Source organism: Canis aureus, chromosome 6, assembly GCF_053574225.1.
Source record: "Canis aureus isolate CA01 chromosome 6, VMU_Caureus_v.1.0, whole genome shotgun sequence".
In the NCBI taxonomy this organism is placed as follows: Eukaryota; Metazoa; Chordata; class Mammalia; order Carnivora; family Canidae; genus Canis; species Canis aureus.
This window is the reverse complement of record NC_135616.1, coordinates 50,036,675-50,062,514: the sequence shown is the minus strand read 5'-3', so window position 1 is coordinate 50,062,514 and position 25,840 is coordinate 50,036,675. Positions and strand designations below refer to the sequence as shown.

Genomic DNA, 25,840 nt, shown 5'->3' with positions numbered 1-25,840 from the left:
AGTTAATGGAAAGTTTCTTTTGTTAACTCTGTTAGATCTAGTTTAAAAGCTGGATCTGGGAACCATCTCTTACCTGTGTTGCCATCTCCACTCTCCATAGATGGTTTACTGGTTTCTGACGGATTGTTCATTCTCGAGTCTGCAATGAAAATCAGAGGTGAAAAAACAAAATCAGAGGTGAATGAAGCTTTTCGAAAATTGGAGATGTGGTTAGGGAGGGAAAATTGTGGCAAAGGACAGGTTTAAGAATATTGACTGTTACAGTCCTACAGTTCAAAGAGAGGGTCATGCTGAAACACTAGAAATTGTAATAAAAGTTTATCTGAAAGAAATTCAGGATTCCCTTAACCCTGAAGTGATCCACAAATAAATTGTCTTTCCAAAGAATTTTAATGTTCTTCTAACAAAGATAACTGAAATCTAACCTGAAAAAATTATACTAGAGTCTAACATGTAAATGGAGTAAATGTCGTATGAATCATAAAATACTTTACAGAAATAAAGCTAGGCCGAGCACCCTACAAAGTAAAACATGTTATTCTCTCTCTTTTAAAAAAATATTTTATTTATTTATTCATGAGAGACACAGAGAGAGGAGCAGAGACATAGGCAGAGAAGCAGACTCCCCATAGGGAGCCTGATGCAGAATTCGATTCCAGGACCCCGGGATCATGCCCTCAGCCAAAGGCAGATGCTCAACCACTGAACCACTTAGGTGTCCCTAAAACACATTATTCTCAAATAAAGTTTATTTTTCCATAAGCAAAGGTATTTCTTAATTACAACCAAAATCTTCATAACAAATTGGACAGTAACTCAACCTAACAGAATAATAAGAAAGCATGTCTAAGAAAAAAAAAAAACTCCTTATTTACTCCCTGCCCAGACAAACTAACCATGTGTCAAAATAAGAATATGTCAAATTCGTATCTCAATCATAAACCAGAACAAGAAGTTGTACCATAAGGCATAACAGATACATCTAATAATTTCAAAATTGAACCACAACCACACACACCTAAAAATATCACCTATCTGATCAATATCCCATATGAACCTCCAGACATTATCTCCTTAATGAAGCACTATTAGTTATCCCAGAGGATATACAAGAGATAAGAACAAGTCTGCTTTTCTTCCAACTTTTTAATAGGGTAAAACCCAAATACACATTTAATATATACCTCATTCTATTCTACTATAAACCCAAACTTAACATATTTAGATTCAAGTTGACTATAAAGCAAGTTCTCCCTTTTCTCCTATTGGGTTAAAAACCATTTAACTATAATTATTAGTTGAGAATAAATAGACTATTTGATTTTTTTTTTCACTGAAGAGTACATTTTGCCATCTGCTTCAATGTTTAAGTAGGAAATCACAATCATGAGAAGTCCCACCCATGCTGTCCATGGTTGCTTTACATAAATGTGTAAGTGATGAGAGAGAATCAAAAGTCCTCCTCCCATAAATTTCATTTCCAACCTGGAAGCTGTGTAATAGCTTTTCTAATTTTTTTTTAAAAGTTTGTCTTATGGTCTTAGGCAGTTCTATCATATCTTTGGTTTGTTCTTCAGATGTTCAAAGGGTTCAAATTCGTTTTTCTGTGGTCATAAATGAGAGTAGTTCTACAACTTCCGTGCCCCTACTGTACAGAAAAATTTAAATGTCACTGGAAGCATACTAAGGTTTGAAAGGAACAGGTGTACAACTTAGTGAAAATCAGCTTTCTGAATGACTTAACCAAATCTTATGAATGTCAGCAAAGATCACAACAAATGTTAATATACCATTAAACATACATTCTGCTCATTACTGCCTTCAGAATGTATGTTAAAAGAAGTGGCAAAAATATGAACCAGTTATTATTCATAAAAACAGTTTTTCCACATATCTTTTACACAGAGAAGTAGGAATAATTCTTAACAAGTCATGAGCTTGTCCTTGTGCAATTCATATCCTAATTTCCACACATCTAAATTAAAAATTATGTCACAGGTATTGTGTGAATCTTCTAAGCATTTTCTATTGAATTGTCAAGAACTTAAGACATGTAACAAAAGTACTTCACACATACATACACATGTAAATACATCAAAATTCTGACTAACTGTACAACAGTGTGAAGACTATTCAAATGACACTGTTAATTACAAATAAGAGATACAATTTCTCATTCTAAAATATAATGCAAAAGTATTTCAAAAAGATATTTTTTCTTTCCTTTCTTGACTTTCCAACTTAATAGATGTAAAAGAGTAAATACAAGTTCTTTTTGGATATTTAAGCTTTTTCTCTCTGTGGGCACAGTGAGCTGACTGTATAAGAATATAATACACAGTCTACAAATTACTTTCGGATTGAATTCTTGACACCAGTTTGTTGCTTTAATCATAGTTTTTATTGTGCTATACAAATATTACTACTGCCTTGAGTTTAGGCCATTCTTTCTTCCTAAGAATGTAAACATTTTCTGAACTATCATTTAATTTTATCCTTAGCAACTGTGAAGGAGATTGGGGATGGGGGTCAAGCCACAAATTTTCAAGTGAGAAAAATGACATAGGAAAAAAAAAACACTTGCAAAGGTTTTTAACCTAAAGTTTATATCATCGGACTCTCCAGGTAACCAGAGTGACCTAAAGAGGTTTCAAGAATTTTGCATACAAAACAGACAAATCTCAACACAAAATAGGGCCACCATGAGCCACAATGTGTCTCAATCTATTTTAAATCTCAGTTACCAAAGACAGTTTATATAATCAAGCCTCACACTCCCTTCCCTAAAAGGTTTGCTGTTCTATAGAGAAAACTCTAAAAATAGGCTTTCCAGCACTTAAAATTGTTTTCTCAAGAACAGAAGTTGATTTTTTTTTTTAAATAAAAAAGGCTAATATCAGCCAAATTTTGGAAACTTGGTGGTTTCTCAAATCTGGAAACTGATCAACAGTCCTATTGCAGTACCACTGCAATTACCCTCTGCATTAGTATTTATGGGAGCCATTCTGCACTATGGCTCCATCTTATTTTTCACTATGCACTTTTGGTTTTTATAGAAGACATTCACATTAGGTATGCAAAACATTTTTATTAATATGTCACATTATTTAGGTATACTTTATACCAGTTTTAGATTTTGAGTGTTTTTTAGAACTATATGAAATGCTCCCAATAGATATTTCCAAAAAGCAAAAATGTACTCTGTTTAAGTTGAATTCCAAATCTACACTATGTACTGAAAATGTCTTCTGAACCAGAAGAGCTAGTGATAGGGAGGGACCTACTGCAAATTCAAGTATGCTCGTGCCTTGCAAATGCTTTCTTCCTTCTCTGCTCAATCCACCTCTCCCCCTCCCCCGAGTTGGTTGCATATGCGATTAAGTATTTATGCATAGTCAACCCCACACGCGCTATTTCCATATTAAAGCTTATAAGAAAGAACTGTGCTGGTACCCACCTAGAACATAGTCACTGCAGTCCAGCATTGCTGTGAAATCTTCTAGAGGTTCCCACAGTCCAGAGCAAGGAAGAAACAGGTAGCAGTTTGGGGTGGGGGAAAGAAGGTACTACTATTTCTAATAAATCTACACTATGTTCTTAAGAGAACAAGGGTGGGAGGTGGAAAGTGGATTGGGGGAGAAGCAAAATACAACTTCAGTTACACCATAGCAATCTTCAACTGAATAAGGAAACTTCAGTTGCTCAGAGGAGTTTTAGTCTCTCCTACCAGCTAGGACTGACATTGTCAAGGCAACTGAAGCATGAAAAGTTCCCCTTTTTGTAATAAAATAGAAACAAAGATTGCAGCTGGCAGTTTCCATAATGAAGCTTAATCAGTATGCGTGTGATTAGGGCCTTATGCAAATCTCTCCTCGTTAGCACAGCAGCCAGCACTTTGAAGTCCACGAACAATTCATTTACAGAACACACTGAAAGCACTCCCTGCATAATTTAAATCATTGCATAAATATTTATCAGTCCATTTGCATATTAATTGGCAGTGCATGAAGGGAAAAATTATCTCCTGAGTGCCAGCATAATAATTAGGAGGATAAAATGAGATTTCTTCCAATGGCCTGGCTTCTCGGACCTAACTTGAGATAGTACCGGGGGAGAAGGGAGAGACAGGAGACAGAGTTCTGTTAAAATGGCACTGAAATGACACGTACAAATTAGAAACAACTCTACAGACTTAAGCACCTTTAATCTTATTCCTGCTGGCAACAATGACTTCAGTAATAAGAGGATTTGCAAAAAGCTTTCTACACAATCCAAATAATCCCAAGGAAACAATTAGCAAGGTAGAAGCAGAACATAGGGCTGTCAAGATGGTGCTAGCCTACTGATAGGGAATTTTCCAAATATTAACATACACTAGGGAAAGTCTTACTTTAAAACAAGGCAACAATATAAATCCAGAAGCAGTGGAAGAGCTATAAAATTATTTTCAAGAGTATGGAAATTCATCATCGATAAATCTTTTTATACTACCAAATCAACAGAATAGATTAGTTGAATGCCATATATTATGCAGTATTCTTCCCCCATCAAAATCAATCTAAAGTATGAAGGCACTTTGTTCTTTACAATATCATTAAAAAAATGGGTCATATAAATTATGGACTTAGTATTTTCAAGTAAAGTTCATCTAATGTACATGAATACATATCTGTATACTCTTTATATATATAGATATTTATACTCTTTACTAAAGAATGTATCTGTTCAATTTAAAGTGAATTTACAAGGTAAAAATATCAGCCCAAAACTTTTTAGGCATGATATGACATGATATGATACGACATTCTACTGTAAACACCATAGACAACTTGGGAGAAAATTTATAAAAATCTCATGAAGTAAGAAAAAAAAAATCTCATGAAGTAGGTATTACTACTTTGTTAAAAAAATAAATAAATAAAAGGAAACTGAAGCACAGTGAGCAGCAAGCTAAAGCATTTTAACCAATATTACACTAATAATCTGGAGTCAGGATTTAAAATCGGATTTTACTGACCTCAAAATCTGAGCTCTTGGCTATTATCACATATTGTGGCCAAGTTATATACTTATGGAAGGAGAAGGCACTGGGGGCTGAAATAAGGTAGCAGATTAAAATAGCTTGTTGTCAGTGTAGTGAAGACACTAATAGTTGGTGACAAAGATTTTGTGGTTTTTTTTAAAGATTTTATTTATTTATTCATGAGAGACAGAGAGAGAGAGGCAGAGACACAGGCAGAGGGCGAAGCAGCCTCCATGCAGGGAGCCGGATGTGGCACTCGATCCTGGGTCTCCAGCATCACGCCCCAGGCTGAAGGCAGGTGCTAAACCACTGAGCCACCCATGCTGCCCAGATTTTGTCTTTAAAAGTCAAGTCTGTACAGATACACAGAAGAGTGCACTAGAATTGAAGAGAGTTCTCCAGGGTATTATCCCATTAATAACTGTTTTTATTTAAAACTAGTCTTCAAACATGCCAAATGTCTAATTTTTAAAAATATGTATGTACTTTTTTCCAACGTTAAGGGTGAAATTAAATTCAACATGCATATGTAGAAATGAAAGACAAGACTTCTATCATGGACCTTTAAAAAGATTTCTTTACAAGTCAATAAATTATGCAGGAACAGAACCAAAAACTTCTCAACTTTTAGATAAGCACTCTATTTATATTGCTAGCTTTTCTGTTTTGTAGAAGCACAAAATCCTTGAGGAGAGAGTTGAGGGGAGAAACTGAACACTGTCACTTCACTTAGTCCCAGTGAGACCAAGTTCCTTCCCGTTTTGAACCCTGATTTTCTCATCTGTAAAATGGTAATATCTATTCATGAGGTTGCTCTGAGGATAAATGTGCCTGTGCCTCTCAGACTAGATCATGGAGTGGAGCATGATGCAGCTGTACCTGGGGACAGGACAAACATGCTACATCTTTTAAGAGCACCAATTTTATCCAGTAATAATTCACAACACTTTGTAGTAAAACAATCAAGACTATATTATACAACGAAATATAAAATTCAAATGAGGTTCGAATGCATTGGACTATACAAGTGCTATTGGTGAGAAAGTATTAGAAGAAATGATGAATGTGACTAGAAAATAGTAGCTATCAATATGTTTCTTTCCCTCCTCTTTTGTCTTCATAAAATTTTACATTTACTGCCTGTGCTTATTATAGACAATCTTTGCAACTTACCATCTACTTTTTATGCTATTTGCATCAACACCTCTAAACTATCTTTCTTATACCAATTTGGTCTTTCATAAATCAGCTAAGTGTGATCTGAAGCTGCAGCCAGATAATTACTGCCAACTAAGTGTTTGCCGGAAGGTACCTCGCAGGGATAGGACCTTGGCGGCAGTGTAAAAACCTACTCCCCTGAGCCAAGAGTCCCACGGGCCTCGGCATAGCAGGGAGCCTATAGCTCCCCATCATAGAGGCTGCTCTCCCAAGAGGGAACCTTGTCCCCTCTACTGCAAAAGTCATTATCTTCACCCCAGGAACAGGAAGAGGGGGCAAAAGAAGGCCCATGCTGAAATGCAGGTATCCAGGGTGACAGGAAGCCTCACCCATGCTGTGGACTTGATTACAACAGGGATGGCAAGAAAACTCCCACTCACCACCCTTGATGCAGGTACTCTCCACATTCTAAAAGGCAGGTTTAAATACGAGAAGGTTGTCTAAGCCTCTATAGATGGATTAGGAGAGAATGGCTGCCATCTATTTCTCCCCTGGACTCCCTCAACATGGCAAAGTTAGATCCAAAAGAAGGGAACAGACAGCTTTCCCCACAAAGCTCAAGTGTTCACTTTATATGGTCCTCTGTCTGAAATATCAGATTAAAACTTAACCTAAAAAGAATACCCTTTAAAAAAAAAAGAAAATTTCTGTAAAGTTGGTAGAACTGTCATTCACATTTCAGCATAAATTAATCCAATTCAACTGCTTTCCTTTAACACCTCATTTAGGAGTTGATTAGTATGGTAATAATTGTTCCCACTGGAAAAAGGCCAGTAAATACTCTTACAAAGTAAATGCTGTTTAGCTGACCTGGACTCAGGGGATAGGGGTGGGAGCACAGGGTTCATAGAAAGTAGAAAATAGTAAATAGTAGCATATGGAAGGATAAAAAGGAGCTGCAAGACAAAGTTAAAATTCACGTATTTCAAAATTATGCTTAAAACTGAGTTGTTTTATAATTTTAATTATTATTTTAGTAATTTCTACATCCACTGTGAGGTTTGAACTCAATGATCCTGAGATTAAGAGTTGCATGCCCTTCCAACTGAGCCAGCCAGGCACCCCTGAGCCTTTTCTTTTAAAAGGGGGAAGGGGAAGAAATGATATTTGAGGATCCACAATTCATGGCTAACACCATCTGTATTAGAGTGACTTTTCACTCATGATCTTATGGGCTAGTCTAGGTCTCATTAGAAAGGCAACTGATGACAGTATCAACTCAATTACAAACTAGCTTTTTAAAATACATCTTTTGTATATGAGTGAACTGAGGTAGGCCTGTACTCTACCTACCTAAATTATCAAATTCCAACCTGGTCACATACCAGATGAACAGCCATTTGTACATGCTATCCTGGACTGCCTGTATACCTAGTCCAATGGATGGGAATGTACGACTCAGCAACTGTCCTCTTGGTAGGATTTTTCATCTCCTAGCTCCACTGCTTTCACTCCTAGGCAGTCTCAATTACACATCGATATCCTTTTTAATCATCACCTCTTTTCAAAATCTGCCACTACTTTAGTCTCCTTATTAGCTTCCTTCCAGAAAACAGTGACACTGTGTCAGCAGATGCTCAGTAATAAAAATGCTATTACCTCAAGAATTATAAATTGTTATCTTACCAAAAAAATTAATCCCAAAACTCCTCACCCACAGACAGCCTAAAATAATTTACTAATGCTCAAATACAAAAGATCATTCCGGGATATGGAAATTTCTTAGATCCAGAATCAAGTAATGAGTATTAGCACCAACACTATTCTTATGCACTGTATATCACAATATATGTGAATGATGCCCCCTAAGGTTGCAATATGAGGATTTCAGTGCTCAAGAAAAAAAAAAAAAAAAAGATTTATGAAAACAGAATGTCTGCTATTTATAAAAAATCTTAGATGGCAAACACCAAGATAGAATTTATCATTCTGGCAAATAAGCACTGCCAAATAAGTGATCTAAAGGATAATTTTATTTCCTAAAAACCAAACTGAGGCCTAAAGAATGACTCTAGGTCACACGATTAAGTGACAGAGAAAGCAGGAGAAAAAGATGTAATGAGGAGGCATGAGATGAAAGTAAGTAAAATAAAATATATTAAAACTCTTACCCATAACATGGAGATTTGTAGTTGGTCAATTAAAAAGGTCAACTTAAAATAAATACTATACAACCATTATATACATACCTTAAATATTTCACGTTAACATAAAGTACATTAATATGTATTTAACAATCTTTTGATGGTAGACTTGCTTTAAAAATTTGAATCTACTAATTTCAGTGCCCTTTTTTGGGTAAATCATATCCTTTATACTTACTCTAGTATTTCTGTTTTCAATTTCTTAAGCTTTGTTTTTCAAGCTTTTCACAGTTTACATATATATTAAGAACATTAAAAACTCAAAAAAAATGCATGAAATGATGCTCCTTTCTAGATGTAACGCAGTATGATTGTAATCTGGTATATCCTTATTTTTTTATTTTTTAAAGATTTTATTTATTTATTTAATCATGAAAGGGGGGGGGGGGGGCAGAGACACAGCCAGAGGGAGAAGCAGGCTCCATGCAGGGAGCCCATGTGGGACTCGATCAGGGACTGCAGGATTACGCCCTGGGCTGAAGGCGGCGCTAAACCGCTGCGCCACCGAGGCTGCCCTATCCTTGTTTTTTTAAAAAAAGGTTCCTGATTTCAACCTACGAAACTGACTTGATGACCCACGGATTGAAAAACTGCTTTAACGGTAAGACAAGGGGACACCTGGGTGGCACAGCAGTTGAGCACCTGCCTTCGGCTCAGGGTGTGATCCTGGAATCCGGGATCAAGCCCCACATCAGGCTCCCGGCAAGGACCCTGCTTCTCTCTCTCCCTAGGTCTCTGCCACTGTGTGTGTGTGTGTGTGTGTGTGTGTGTGTGTGTGTGTGTGTGTGTGCTCCCTCTCATGAATTAATAAATAAAATCTTAAAAAAAAAAAAATGCAAGGGGCAGCCCAGGTGGCTCAGCCGTTTAGCGCCGCCTTCAGCCTAGGGGCGTGATCCTTGAGACCCGCGATCCAGTCAGGCTCCTAGCATGGAGCCTGCTTCTCCTTCTGCCTATGTCTCTGCCTCTCTCTCTCTCTCTCTCTCTCTGTCTTTCATGAATAAATAAAATCTTTAAAAAAATGCAAGAACTTAACAAGTCAAGCACTCTGGGTACAGAATCTTTTTCTTTCTTTTTTAAAGAATAATTAATTTATCTCTAATATTTTACAGCTCTTTTCATATCTAATTCAGCAGTATTTTTAGTCATTACCTTTTATCTATTCTTTTCAAAACATTCAACTTAAGTTTTCACAGAAACATCATCTCTTCTGTTTTCCTTAGCTTATATAATGATTTAAATCATGTAACTAAAATAAGTACCACCAGTTGGAACAGGCTTGGGAACACAAACAAGTCATGATCCTGTTGATCATACCATTTGACTAGATGCAGCAGAAATGCAGAGACATACTGAAAAGTGTATTCAACATGCTGAAGGGCATCACGGTGTGTTTTAAGCAGAAATCCTCAAGGCAGCAGTTAATCTAATGAGTCATTTATTTAGTGTTAGTTTGTTAAGAAAGCTATCACAGCAGATAGTATGCAGTGGCTGGTGCTTCTGCTCTTTTCCTTAATTTCTGCCAACATACGTTACTACAGTCATGTACGTAGCTCATCTATTGCTCAATCGAACACGTTGGCATCCTTTAGGAAACATATCATTACAGAACCCAATCCTGAATTTCTTAGTTGTGAAGTTTAAATTTCGCATAGCTCTACCAAAGTTTTACCATCATATTACATGTACCTGTCTAGCCTTCCTTATCATCCTGTTTATTTCTATAACTGTCTTTTCTTTGTTCTAGTTTAAAGAGTTTTTGCAAAGTCATTGATTTCATGCATGAGTACATTCAACAAATATTTACTAGGTGCTGCCAGGCAGTGGGATAGGAATTGAGGATACACTGCTGAGCCACAGAAAGCTTACAACTGAATAGAAAGAAATATTAAGCAATCATCCAAAAACACAATCATCAAGTATGAAAATTCCATGGAGTAAAAGAATAGGTGACTACACAGCTTTAACACAAGCCTATAATTTGTCTTGACATCTTTGGCTAAAATTAGAGTTCTCCTACTTTAACAACTGCATTGTGACTTTTTCTCTGATTCCATTTCTTAAACCCATGAAATACAGGCTTTTATTTTATTATTATTTTTTGAAACCATATGCTACTTTAATGATTCCCATCCATCCCTTTTGAAGTATTAGGTTTCATGTATGATATTGGGGATTTGTGTCTTCTCTATGTCTCTTACTCTCAGGTTTCATAAATTTGTGTGAAAATACAAGGGTAACAAGTATCTCAGAGTCTATGTGAGATATAAAATTTATGTTTTTATTTTTATTTTTTAAAGATTTTATTTATTTATTCATGAGAGACACAGAAAGAGAGAGGCAGAGACATTGGCAGAGAGAGAAGAAACAGGCTCCATGCAGGAGCCCAATGCGGGACTCAATCCCAGAATTCCAGGACCACGTCCTGAGCTGAAGGCAGACACGCTCAACAGCTGAGCCACCCAGGCATCCCAGAGATAAAAAATTTAAAGACACATTCCTCTACTCAACTAATTAAAATGTTCTTTTGACTAACTGGATGTTACTCATATGCTTTAATAGTATCAACGGTATAGTAGCACCATTCCATTAACATTTACCGATTCCCAATCTAAAATATCTTTCCCTCCCCAAATCAACTCATGAAAAAAGTCTATCCATCCTATAAAACAGGTTCAAAAGCTATGACCTCAGATCTTCCTTTATTCCTCTCCTTGTCAGGTAACTATTTCTCTGAAATCCTATAGCAATGACAATCTCTCTTTTGTTTGAAATAGTTAGAAATTCCTAAGAATTTGTAAAGACTTTACCCAGTTTCTACACTAGTTACATCTTACAATGTGCCATCAAATCCAGGCAAATGACATTGGTATAAAAGGTATGTATAGTTCTATGTCATTTTATTGTCACATGAATAAGTAGATCACATAACCACCATTCAAAATACAGAACTATTTCATCACAAAGAATTCCTTCCTGCTATCCCATTATAAGCATATTCATTCCTCCCCTTCCGGCTATTCTGAATCCTTGACAACCACTAATCTGTCATTCATCTTTATAATTTTGTCATTTTGAGAATATGATACAAATGGAATCATAGAGTATACAACCATTTCAGATTGGCATAATTTTATTCAACATAATACCCTTAAGATCTAATCAAGTTGTCCCGTGTATCAACAGTTCATTTCTATTTACTGCTGAACAGAATGTTCCATAGTATGGATGTACCATAATTTGTTTATTCACCCATTGAAAGAGTTTTCAGTTGTTCCCAGTTTTGAGTTATTACCAAAAAAAAGGTGCTACGAACATTCACATTTGGGATGTACATTGGAGCACAAGCTCCACACAGGGAAAAAAATACTTGCAAAGGACATGTCTGGTAAATGACTTTCATCTATAATATGTAAAGCATATTCATGTATATCTTTTTATGTGGGCATATTTTTATTTCTCTGGGATAAATGCACAGAAGTGATATTGCTGGGCCACATGGTAAGTGTATATTTAGTTTCTAATGAAATTTCCATATATTTTCCAGAATGGCTGTACCATTTTAGATTCCCACAATCTATGAGAGATCCGGTTTCTCCAAATCTACATCAGCATTTGGTACTGTCATTATTTTTCATGGTAGCTGTTCTAACATGTAGTGACATCTCAAGTGGTCTCAATCTGCATTTCCCTAATGGCTAGTAATATGGAATGTATTTTCATATGCTTAATTTACCATTAGTATATCCTCTTCAGTGACATGTCTATTTCATTCTTTTGGATTTTCCTAAAAATCCATAATATCCCTTCTGGACTATTTACATTTTTAGGACTGAGTTTCATTGTGTGTGTGTGTGGGGGGGGGGGGGGGTTGAGTACAGCTGACACATGTTACATTAGTTTCAGGAATATAACAGTGATTCAACAATGTTATGCTATGCTCACCACAAGTGTATCTATCATCTGTCATCATTCAATGCTAATACAATACCATTGATTATATTCCTTATGCTGTGTCTTTTATTCCTGTGATTTGTTCAATTCCATAACTGGAAGCCTGTTATCTCCCGTTCCCCTTTCCCCATTTTTGTCTATTCCCCCAACCCCTCCCCACTGGCAACCATCAGTTTGTTCCTGTATTTACAGATCTGATTCCACTTTTTGTTTGTTTATTCATTTGTTTCTTAGATTCCACATGTAAGTGAAATCATATGGTATCTTTCTCTGTCTGGCTTATTTCACTTAGCATAATACCTTCTAGGTCCGTCCATGTTTTCACAAGTGGCAAGATCTCATCCTTTTTTTATGGCTGGTTTTGATAAAGTCTAGTTTATCAATTTTTTTTTCAATTTTTTTTCTTTTGTAGGCTGTATTTCTGGTATCATGTTTTTGTTTTTAATTTTATGTTTAAGTTATCTCTACTCCCAACATGGGGTTTGAACTCACAACCCCAAGATCAAGAGTTGCATGCTCCACTGGTTGAAGCAGCTAGCTGCCCCTCTGGTGTCATGTTTCTTTTCTTTTCTTTTTTCTTTTCTTTTCTTTTCTTTTCTTTTCTTTTCTTTTCTTTTCTTTTCTTTTCTCTTCTCTTCTCTTCTCTTCTCTTCTCTTCTCTTTTCTTTCTCTCTCTCTCTTTCTTTCTTTCAGACTTTATTTATTTACTCATGAGAGACACACAGAGAAAGGCAGAGACATAGGCAGAGGGAGAAGCAGGCTTCATGCAGGGAGCCCAAAGTGTGGGCCTGGAACTCCAGGATCAGGCCCCCAGCCAAAGGCAGACACCCAACTGCTGAGCCACCCAGGTGTCCCTGGTATCATGTTTCTTATATGTTTTTTTTTTCCTAGTGTGAAGATTAAAGGTTGGTTTTTGTTTTTTTTAAATCATTTGTCTAAAAGATTTTCCTTTCTCTGTTCCAACTGTTTTTGTACCTTAGTCACGTATCAGTCAATTATGCCTGTGTAGACCTATTTGGGTTTTGTATTCTGTTCCAATGATTAACATGTCAATTTCTCCACCAACATCCTCAGACCTGATTCCTGCAACTATATAAGTCTTGAAATTAGAGAAACTGATTTTCTCTACTTTCTTCTTTTTCAAAATTTTGCTAGCTATTCTAATTCCTTTGCATTCCTATATTAATTTTAGAATAATCTTGTCTATTAAAAGTCATGGGGGGGATTCTGTTAGGAATTGCATTAAACCTGTGTATCAATTTGGGGAGAAGTGAACTTTCCTATGTTGAGTCTTCTAACATGCGAACACAGTGTATCTCTCCTTTTCCCTGTATGTTCCTTGACGTCTCCCACCAGCATTTGGTAGTCTTGGTACACAAGTCCTAAATATGTTCTGTTGATTTAAAACTACATTTTTCATTTCTTTAGCAATTCATTTAGGGTAGGTCTACTGGAGATGAATTTACTTTGCTTTCCTTCATCTAAGAATGTCTTGATTTCCCCTTCATTCCTGAAGGATGTATTTGCTGAATAAAGAACTTGGGATTTTTAGCTTTCATTTTGTTTTGTTTTGTTTTTAAAGATTTTATTTATTCATGAGAGACATAGAGAGAGGCAGAGACATTAAGCAGAGAGAGAAACAGGCTCCCTATGGGGAGCCTGATGCTGGACTCAATCCCAGGACCCCAGGATCATGACCTGAGCTGAAGGCAGATGCTCAACCACTGAGCCACCCAGGTGCCCCAATTTTTATGTTTCTGAATACTTGAAAAATGTTATGCTGCTGCCTCTTGGCCTCCTTGGTTTCTGAGGAGAAATCCACTATCACTGGAATTGTTTTTCTCCATAGGGAAAGGTGTCATTTCTCTTTTATGGTTTTCAGGATTTTTCTCTTGTCTTTAGTTTTCAACATTTTATTATTACTTCTTTGGGTTTATATTGTTTGGAACTTGCTCAGATCCTGGAATCTGTAGGTCTGTGCCTTCTGACCAGTTTGGAAAGTTTTCAGCCAGTCCTTCTGCAAAGCTTTCCAGCCCTGCCCCTATTCTTTTCTCCTCCTCTGTGGTCCTTCTGTCATAGTCCCATAGGTCTCTGTGCTCTCTGTTCATTTACTGTTCCATTTTCTCTTTCTTGCTTAGATTGGGTAATTTCCACTGTTTGACGTTCCAGTTCCATTGTTCTATGTCCCCTCTATTCTGCTGTGAGCCCATCCAGTGAGTTTTTATTTCAGTTACTGTACTTTTCAGTTCTAAAATTTCTATTTAGTTTAGATTTTCTTTTCTTTTTTTTTTTTTTTTTAGAGATTTTATTTATTTATTCATTAGAGACACAGACAGAAGAGCAGAAACATAGGCAGAGGGAGAAGCAGGCTCCCCAGAGGAAGTCTGATGCAGGACGTGATCCCAGGACTCCGGGATCAAGACCTGAGCCAAAGGCAGATTCTCAGCCACTGAGCCACCCAGGTACACGTAGTTCTTTATATTTTCTATTTCTTTACTGAGGCTTTTTGTTTCTAGGCTGAGACTTTATATTTTATTTTTCTTTTACTGTTTTGGTGAAAAAATTAGTAGTGGAAGTGCTTTAAAAATTATGGGAATATTTGGAAAAGACAGAGAAGCAAGTTTGAAAGGCCTCCCATTGATCAAATTTTGGACAATATGAACAAAATAAATGAAAATAATAAATTCTAACCACTACCAGGGCACCTGGGTGGCTAGGTTGGTTAAGTGTCTGACTTCAGCTCAGGTCATCTCAGGGTCCTGGGATTGAGCCCTGTGTTGAGCCTCGCTCAGTGGGGAGCCTGCTTGTCCCCCTCCTTCTGTGCTCTCTCTCTCAAGTGAATAAATCAAAATCTTAAAAGAAAAAATTGTAACCATTACTCATAGGAATTCATGTTGATATAAATAAACAAGGAAAAGAGAAAGTTTTTCCTTACAGATTGCCAAATAGTAAATATAGAAAGAATAACAGAAAATCAGCTTTTGGAAACTCTCATTATCATCATTATCAAAAGTTTAGTCAAAATACTCTATGTAGTGGGCAAAAATTTGATGATAAAAATTTAGTTTCCCTACAAAATATTAAGCAATTAAAAGGAAAGACACAATTTTACAGAGGAAAAGCCTGGTAAACATCACCTTAATCAAGTGATCAAAGTTAACATCACTTGTCAAAGGACAAATCAAAATTGTACACTATCAGAAAAGATGGAGAGAACACATCACTTCTGTGATATTCTTGCCACAGATGCATAATCTGAACCTAATCATGGGGAACTATCAAACACAAATTTAAAGACATTCCACAAAATATATTCTTCTAAAGTGTCACAGTCTTGAAAATCAAGGAAAGACTAAGGAACTATGATTGAAGAATACTAAAGAGATAGGATAATTATATGCTATGTAAAATCCTGGATTAGATACTTTTGCTATGAAGGATATTTTGGGGACAACTTGTGAAATTTGAATCAGGCCTATGAATTAGTGGATAGTAAAGTGATACTGCTAATTTCCCACATTTTATGTTTGTATCATGGCTATGCAGCAGAACATCATTATTTGTGGTATTATGTTATTCACTAAAGTACTGGGAGTGATTTAAAATCAAAATAAAACAATAGCAAAGAAAGAAAAGAAAAAAGGGGGAAGGGAGCAGCTAAACAAACTACCAGTGTTTTGTTATTTTTCTAGTGGAGCCCTGCCCTCTCCATCCCTCAGAAATCTGATTGCAAGGTGCATATTAACACTGACAACACTACAATTCTTACAGATCATGAAATGCACAGATTATCTATGGTCAAAGTGCACCTGAAACAATTTAAACAATATTCTGATGGACATCTCAAGGTATGGAGGAGGAGTCCACATCTTAAGGCTCCACATTGCATGAATGGAAGTTCAGATTTAAGCTCATATGCAAGCACTAAGAACTGAACAGCTTTTCCACAGTTGGAAACACATCATATACCAAAAAAAGAGCTTGAAACCCATCATAACCCAAAATTCTATTAAATATTTTATTTATTTTTTAAAAGATTTTATTTATTTGAGAGAGAAAGCATAAGCAGGACAGAGAAGGAAAAGCAGACTCCTGGCTGAGCAGCGAACCCAATGGAGGGTGGGGGGAGGCTCGATCCCAGAACTCTGGGATCACGACCTGAGCTGAAGGCAGATGATTACCTGACTGAACCACCCAGGTGCCCCTCTGTTAAATATTTTAGAAACTCAGTTAATTTTGAATAAAATCTACCCAGACAAAAGGCAATATTAGTAAATATATATTTTTAAAGATTGATTGATTTATGATAGACATAGAGAGAGAGACAGAGACAGAGACACAGGAGGAGGGAGAAGCAGGCTCCATGTCGGGAGCCCGACGTGGGACTCGATCCCGGGACTCCAGGATCACGCCCTGGGTCAAACGCAGGCGCCAAACAGCTGAGCCACCCAGGAATCCCCAGTAAATATATATTTTTAAGACTTTATTTATTCATGAGAGACACGGAGGGACAGACATAGGCAGAGGAAGATGCAAGCTCCCTATGGGGAGCCCAATGTGAGACTTAATCCCAGGACCTCAGAATCACAACCTGAGCCTAAGAAAGACATTCAACCACTGAACCACCCAGGTGCCCCAGTGAATAAATTTTATATATATTTTACGTTCTTTTAATACTACTATTTTACTGGCACTACTATGCAATCTAACTTTCCTACTTTAGAGACGTTGAGCAAAAGACTTATCATCTATTATGGGTTGAATTGTGTCCCCCAAAAGATGTTAAAAGCCTAACCCCAAGGATCTGTGTGACCTTAGTTGGAAATGGGGTCTTTGCAGATGATCAAGTTAAGATGAGGTCAACAAGGTGGGCCCCAATCCAACACTACTGATTTAAACTCCTTATAATAAGGGAGAATTTGGTCACAGAGACAGATACAGAGGGAAGATGCGAAGAAAGACATGAAACAGATTCTCCCTCATTGCCTTCAGAAGGAACCAACACCCTGCTAATACCTTAATCTTGAATTTCTACCCTCAGAACTATGAGGTAAGAAATTTCCGTTATTCAAGCCACCCAGTTTGTGGCATTTTCCTATGGCATCCCTAGAAAATTTAATATAACATCTGAACCTTAATCTCTTCATTTGAAAAATGAAGATCATGTTATCACTCATGCTTATTTTTAAATTTAAAATGAGAATATAAATTATTTTTAAATAACCAATAATTATGAAAATGATAATGGTATTATTATGCTTTTGATAATTTAATAAATACCACTGTCAAAAATTTTCTGTTATAATAAAAAATTTTAAGTGATGCTCTTGAACATTTCTACTTTTCTTTCCCATTTTTAAACTTTTTTTTAAGGTTTTATTTATTTATTCATGAGAGACACAGAGAGAGAGAGAGAGAGAGAGAGAGAGAAAGAGGCACAGACACAGGCAGAGGGAGAAGCAGGCTCCATGCAGGGAACCCGACGTGGGACTCAACCCTGGGTCCCAAGGATTACAGCCTGGGCTGAAGGTGGCGCTAAACCACTAAGTCACCCAGGCTGCCTTACTTTTATGTTTTCTAATTGACTTTTAATCCATAGGCCCAAAAATTCCCTTTGCTGTATATGGTAAGAACAGACTTAATTTACAACCATCTGAACATGGCTGATTTCTGCTTTTTTCTCATGTTTTGATCTTTAAATAACATTTAAGAAGTAGGATTTTTCTCTTCTAAAACCTTTTTTGAAAAACACTTTGTCAAGTTATAAATGACATATAAAAAGCTGTACATATTTAATGTATACAACTTGATAAATTTAGAGATAAGTATACACCTGTGAGAGTATAAACAAGGCCATAAACTTGTCCATCACCTCCAAAAGTTTCCTTCCCTCCTTTTTCTTCATTAAAAATTTCTGTGAGTGGCAAGAGCATTTAACATAAGATCTACCCTCTAAGCAATTTTTTAAGCATAATTTTAAATAGTACAATATAGCTAACTATAGTTTTCTGAAAATTTGAAACTTGACCCCATCCCCACCAAAAACAAAAAAACCAAAACCAAAACCAAACAAAATCCAGAACACTGATCCCCTTATGGCCACATAAGCAATAAAAGAGCAATCCCAGGTAGTTGTGACTCAGAGCACTACAACCAACCAACAGCATTTGGTGCTGCCAAAGGCAGATGATGAAGGAATATGGTAGATCAATAAACTGAGCATCTAAACAAAATGCAAGGCTTAATTTTGTACATAGTACAAATTCTCTTTGCTCTACTTCCTGTACTTCTACGCTTCCACTAAAAAACATGCCTAGTAGATGCCCAAAAGAGTAGGAATTCAGTATGCATTAGCTGTCCCAGCCCTGCCTCACTTCCTTCCCTTCTACTCAGATGATACAAAGTTGCAATATAAAAGTAGGGAAGCAACTTTGTAATCTTCTCACAATGTCATAATATCAATAAGTTTCACACCATCTTTGCAAGCTCCAGTTAGTTAGAAAGAATTTAACTAAAAAAATAAGGAAATTTGTCAATGTATCTCACCTTTTATAGAGTCCTAACATATGACTGCCCAAAACAGAAAAATACCAGGCAAGCTAATGTAATTTCTCATTTTGAATAGTACAGATTAAAATGCACGTAAATTACATTTCTTTGCTGTAAGTTCTCCACACTACCAGAAATAAAAGTTAACTGACATGAGGTACTAATAAAACAAATTTTTAGTATCTCATTGCCTACATTCTATGCATCCCCACCCTCTTTTGGCCAGGCAGGTGATGGTGTTAAATCAGTCAAAGATTCGTGGGGAAAGGTAAGTTTCAGGGTATAAGTCATGTTTTAAGGCAAAGATACACCTGGTCCGGGCAAACTCAGTATTCTGGGTACTTTACTAAAGAAGGAACTTTCTTTATATTTTCATCATTACAATTTCATTTAAGATAATAAGCTATTATTTATCCCCAAGCAGTCAGACATTTGAAATGTATTAATTTTTGGATGGTATCTTTGCTGTAACATTGATTTCTTTCATTAAGATTTCTTAACCAGGGATCCCTGGGTGGCGCAGCGGTTTGGCGCCTGCCTTTGGCCCAGGGCGCGATCCTGGAGACCCGGGATCGAATCCCACATCAGGCTACCGGTGCATGGAGCCTGCTTCTCCCTCTGCCTTTGTCTCTGGCGCTCTCTGTCTCCCAGTCTTTCATGAATAAATAAATAAATAAAATCTTAAAAAAAAAAAAAAAGATTTCTTAACCAATTTTGAAAGGTCTATTTTAAAAATCATTGCTCACTGATCAACTACAATAAGTAAAAATATGGAGACAAATGTTCAGTCACACAAAATATACCTTTGGACTTACTTGAGTTAGTTTAAGCATATGTTTAGAATATAAAATATTTCATAAATACCTTTCTTCTTTAAAGGGGGTATAAGATCTATACCTCTAAATAACATTACAAAAATAGCTAATATGATTCCTATAGTTAAAATCATTATAGAGGAAGACCTGGTTTCTTTATACTACCTTAATATGTCCCTAAAATGCTCAGATTTTTGGATGGGTGAATTATGAGAGGAAATTATTCCATAATCAGCATCAGTTAACATGTGAGAGGTTGGGTTTATGATTAGTTTTAATTCCAAAAAATCAACAGGCTTTACAGCTTAGTAATGGGCTTTGAAGTCACAGAGAACTGGGTTTAAACTCCACTTCTAACATCCTAAGCTATAGCACACTTTTTTTTTTAAGATTTTTTTTTTTAAGATTTTGTTTATTTATTCATAGAGACACACAGACAGAGGGGCAGAGACACAGACAGAGGGAGAAGCAGACTCCATGCGGGAAGCCTGATGTGGGACTCGATCCCCGGTCTCCAGGATCACACCCCAGGCTGTAGGCGGCACTAAACCGGGGCTGCCCTTTTTTTTAAGATTTTATTTATTCATGAGAGACACAGAGAGAGAGAGGCAGAGACACAGTTAGAGGGAGAAGCAGGCTCCATGCAAGGAGCCCAACGCGGGACTTGATCTTTGGTCTCCAGGATCACACCCTGGGCTGAAGGTGGCGCTAAACCACTGAGCCACCCGGGCTGCCCTATATAGCACACTCTTTGAAAGACTCAGTTTACTCGTCTGCAGAACAGGTCCAAAATATGCCCAAAGGTTCACCTCAGGCTTAAATAAAGTATATTTAAAAGGTTTAATGGTACCTAGAAGCTAATTAATGGCTGTCAATAGATAAAATATTTTATGTAGCATATATTAATCCATTTTGTCTTCTGTGTTCTTACATTAACATCATAAGTTTTACAAAAGACCCATATGAAATGTCACTATGGCGGGGGACACCTGGGTGGCTTAGCAGTTGGGCGCCTGCCTTCAGCTCAGGTCGTGATCCTGGGATCCAGGATTGAGTCCTGCATCAGGCTCCCTGTGAGGAGTCTGCTTCTCCCTCTGTCTATGTCTCTGCCTCTCATGAATAAATAAATCTTAAAAAAAAAAAAAAAAAAAAAAGAAATTTCACTATGGTTTATTCACTCTCTTGGGCATGTTAATTCTTTTTTTTTAAAAGACTGTATTTATTTATTTATGATAGACAGAGAGAGAGAGAGAGAGAGAGAGAGGCAGAGACACAGGCAGAGGGAGAAGCAGGCCCCATGCAGGGAGCCCAACATGGGACCCGATCCCAGGACCCCAGGATCACGCCATGAGCCAAAGGCGGCGCTAAGCCCGCTGAGCCACCTGGGCTGCCTAGGGGCATGTTAATTCTTATTTAAGGTACTTAAGGGATGCCTGGGTGGCTCGGAGGTTTAGCGCCTGTCTTTGGCCCAGGGCGTGATCCTGGAGACCCGAGATTGAGTCACAGTGGGGCTCCCTGCATGGACCCTGCTTCTCTCTCTGCCTATGTCTCTGCCTCTCTCTGTATCTCTCATGAATAAATAAAATCTTAAAAAAATAAAAAAAAATAAGGTACTTAAAAAATAAGAATTTTTAAAAGGCACTAGAGTAGGAATCAAAATATGTAGCCTCTGATCTAAATTCTGATCTCAGCTATACATTGGCTGGCTGAACTTTCTTAAGCAAGTTACTTGATCTAAGTTCAGTTAGGTCATCTGTAAAATGGTAAAATGTAGGTTTAATATTCTGATTCCTAGATTAATTTTATAAAACTATTATTTATAAGTACTTTTAAATAGAGAATACTTAACAAAATAATATATTTATGCATCCTATTTACATTAATGTCACAACTTTTTCCAAAAAAATCCAAAAAACCTCACAACACCCAAGAGTACCTAATCTAAATACTAGGGCCAATCCTAAAATATTTTCTGTTGCTGGCTAGGGCACAGGCATTCGAAACATCACTCCATCATATCAATAAATATCAAATAAATTTCAGAGTTCATATCATATATATAAGTCATTTTTATAGTCATTCCACAAAATTAAAGGCAATCATCACAAACACCTGGATTTATCAGAGGCTACTAAATTAATAGCTTTTAGGAGCAGAAAATATTTACCAGGTATAGAAAGACTGCATTCTTTCTTTGAATTGATTCATTGAAAACTGAGAGTAGTTTGGTAATTAAAAAGGCAGGAAAGCTCTTCTTACTTTTCCAGTCTATGAATACAAAAAGAGAAAAAGGCAAGACTGAGTAAGCTGTATAAAATAACCTAACACTTCAAGGGGGAACAATTATACACAGTGGGGAACACTGGACTACCCATCAGGGTGTGTTTAGCTGCCTAAACATAAAGGGATTAGAGGCAGCCCCCCTCTCCTGTGCCTATTTCCTCATCTACAAAATAGGGATATTAGCACCTGCCCTTACTTCAGGAACATGGAGGTATATAGAAATTTCTTGGAACATGTATTACACAAGGTGCTACTCTCTCATAAAGCTGAATAAAATAACCTACAAAGTTTTTTCTTCAGAGTAGATTTCACTAATAAAAAAATCCCCAAATCCAAAATGCTACCTACTTCCAAATGTACAAGTATCTACTTCAACTGGCTTTATCCACACCCATACACTATACACACACACACATATATATGCATACATACATACACACATATAAGTTCGCAGGTGATCAATATATATTGCTATCACTGTAAAATATTCTGAAAAAAGGGTACAGGATTACATTTTGTCTCTAGAAGACAAGAAATACTTGGCACACACAAGTGTGGAGATTCACCATCACTGGCTGACCACTACATTCTTTGCCAGAAAATCTCAGAATCCTGACAAGTAAAAAGTTCAAGCAGCCTTAACCAAGGAAGAAGAGTGGGTACATGCACTAACTGTTATTTGCCATGTACCTGTACTGTATAGCTATGCTTGAATTAGCATAACTATTTAGTACTAGTATAAATTAGTATAACTGAGTGGTATAACGTTAATTAAAAGCATCTAAGTTTTATATAACTGTACTCTATGCTCATGTAACTAGTACATATAATTTTTTCCTATACATTCAGTGATGGTCCTAACCATTTATGAAACTCTGAAACAAAGCTTAAGTTCAATGGTGCAAACAAAATCAAATATGTAAATAATTCCAACTGTCTTATTTTTTGTGAGAGAAGGGGTTCACAGCAGCTCATAACACTTGAAAGTGGAGATCAACACAAAATTCTGCCATAATTCTGCAACAGTGTCAAAAACTAAGATATTTTTACCTTATACAACTGGAAAGAAAGTAAATTCTTTCTTCCTTGAAAAAGAGTCTGATCCATATGTACTTTAAATTCTTTAAGGGAATTTTAATATCATAAAATTAGGATATTTAATTAAAGATATAAATTAGGATATTTCATTTAAAAGGCTATTCCTAAAACAGAAACAAAACACGAGACAAATACACAAAACAAATACAAATTTTAACATACCCACCAAAGCCCTCCAAAACCATGAACTATAATGAATAAGGAAAACCACCCAACTCTTCCTCTTTAGACCAATATGATGGTTACAAACAAGCTCTTTCTGGCTGTCCATCGACACATCTACAGACCTTTTATTCTTCTGAAATTTCCCCAACTTAAATTGGATGCAAATAAGCCAGGTGTGGTCCTTACAATAGTAATCCTGCTGGCCCCTATTGAGTTTCCATAGAAACATGCACAGCTGGCAATAGCAAAGGGGTTGTACTGGCCTCAGACTGGTTTAAAGTTTCAATACTTACTGAGTGAAATAACAATTACGATATCTTAGTAAAGAACAGATAGAAAAAAAAAAATCCTATCTTTGGGATCATCAAGCAAAATAATGCAAAGTGCTTTCATCTAGGCCAAAAGCGGTTATTGCTGAAACAGCCCAGCAGCAATAATCAATGCATCTGTGAAAAGTTAAGAGATGCCAATTGCCAAATGGTAACTACTCTTTAGTAAAGAAACATAATTTAAGAGAATATTCCCTGTGGGTCACTTAATGTAGTAGCCAACAACCAGAGAGAGAAAAGCAATACAAAGTCTAATCTAAACAGTAGTAAATACCATGTATCTTTTCCTTAAATAAATTCAGTATGACTGAATTCCTTGCTTTTTATTACATGTCAAATGTTTTCACAACAGTGATTCTCAAAGTACAGTACCTGGATCAGTATCATCAGTATCATCTGGGAAATTATTAGGAATGTAAACTCTCAGGCTCCACCCCAGACCTATTGAATCAGAAACTTTGGGGGTTGGAAGCCTAGCAATAATTTTTTTCACAAACCCTCCAGAATATTCTTATGCATGATAAAGCTCAAGAACTTCTGATTTACAGTGCCAAACCTCAGAGAAGACTGATATATGAAATAGAAAATGCAATGCCTTACCTCACTCCTTGGAACTAAGTGAGGCATAGTAATAAAATGTAAAGGAGAACTCACTGGCCTCCTGAATTGGTTCTGTTGGCTAGTAACTCACTGCCTAAAAAATATGCAGAGATGAGCAGTGGTTCATCATGTCTATCCTTCCTACACATGTCAAGTACAAGAAAAAAAATTATAGTGTAGGCTCATGATTACTCAAGGAGAGGAGGGTCTGCAAATAAGACACATGATCCACTACCACGCATAGCCCCCTACAAATCACAACCCATTTCTTTTTTTTTTTAAGATTGTATTTATTTATTCAGGAGAGAGACACAGAGAGAGAGAGAGAGAGAGAGAGGCAGGCAGGCAGAGACACAGAGGGAGAAACAGGCTCCATGCAGGGAGCCCGACCAGGGACGTGGGACTCGATCCCGGGTCTCCAGGATCACACCCCTGGCTGAAGGCGGTGCTAAACCAAACTGCTGGGCCCCTGGGGCTGCGCCCTCACAACCCATTTCTAATCATTAAAGTCTTCAGACACAGGGTAGTAAATCTCACCATTTATTCTTTTATACTAAAAAAAATAGTAATTTTTCTAAGATACCTAACATGTAGTAGGTATAAGTCTGAAGTTTGTCATAAATTTTAACATAACTCACTTCTTATAAAGAACTACTTATAAGAACTTTAAAAAAAAAAGCATACAGTTCTTTAGTATCTTAATCATTAGATACTTTATGTACTACAAAATACACATTTCACTTTTAACTTCAGGACACCATGTATAATTATTTCCCTATTTCCTTTAAGATAATGAGCAGCATATCAAAGAAACACCATTCTAGTGACATTAAAGTAACCAGACACAGAGAGATATAATAGAGAAAAACTACTGGGAAAATCAAATATGACATATGCTGTTAGAAATGATTAAATAAGGCCAAATGAATAGCTTTCTGTAGCTCATAATTAAAAATACATACAAAATAAATTTAAATAAGAAGACTGATTCACAGGCTTCTCGTTCTCTTTGTTAAATGCTGGTGTTGCTCAGGGTCTGCCCTCAGTCCACTCTCACTATACCAGTGATTCCCAAAGTATTGTCTTTGTGCTACTAGTGGACCAGAACTGATCCCCAAATGCTAATTATTGATTTTTAAAAATTTTTTATTTTGAAATATAGTTGACATATGTTTCAGTGTAAAACACAGTGATTGACAATCCTATACATTACACAATGCTCATCATGAGAAGTGAGGTTACCATCTGCTACCATACAGTGTTATTAGGCTGTTATTGACTATAACCTTATGCTATGCTGTACTTTTCATCCTCATCATTTATTTATTTCAAAACTGAAATTTGTACTTCTTAATCCCATTCTGAAGTTTCACTTCAGACTACATACTAAGCACATGCTGGTTGCCATTCCAATTCTCCCCATTTGGGTAAGAAGTAATTCTGTTTAGCATATGACCTCAGCTCAAGGGAAAGATCTAAATGATCAATCCGATCCCCGTAGCTACTGACTTGTTCAGGAATAGACTGCAACCCAGAACATTACTCAGTTGTAGCCAATGAAACCAAGGAAAGAGCTTAGATCTTTCTGAGAGTTATTCTCATTTTTAATAGAAAATAAGTGGTTGGGAGGCCTGGGTGGCTCAGCAGTTGAGCAACTGCCTTTGG

The 25,840-nt window shown here is 36.6% G+C and overlaps 1 protein-coding gene across 5 annotated transcripts in view; it reads right to left on the bottom strand.

Moving 5' to 3' along the window:
- POU2F1 (POU class 2 homeobox 1) overlaps nt 1-25,840 on the bottom strand; it is a 187,083-nt gene that overhangs the window by 83,566 nt on the left and 77,677 nt on the right. For 3 of the 5 annotated variants that reach the window (XM_077901517.1, XM_077901521.1, XM_077901520.1), the window contains one exon: nt 74-139. In XM_077901517.1, the coding sequence (XP_077757643.1) occupies nt 74-139 (66 nt within the window). Of the gene's footprint in view, nt 1-73; nt 140-3,457; nt 3,723-21,867; nt 21,969-25,840 lie in introns of those variants that run through there. The other 2 variants (XM_077901519.1, XM_077901518.1) reach the window with 2 other exon arrangements.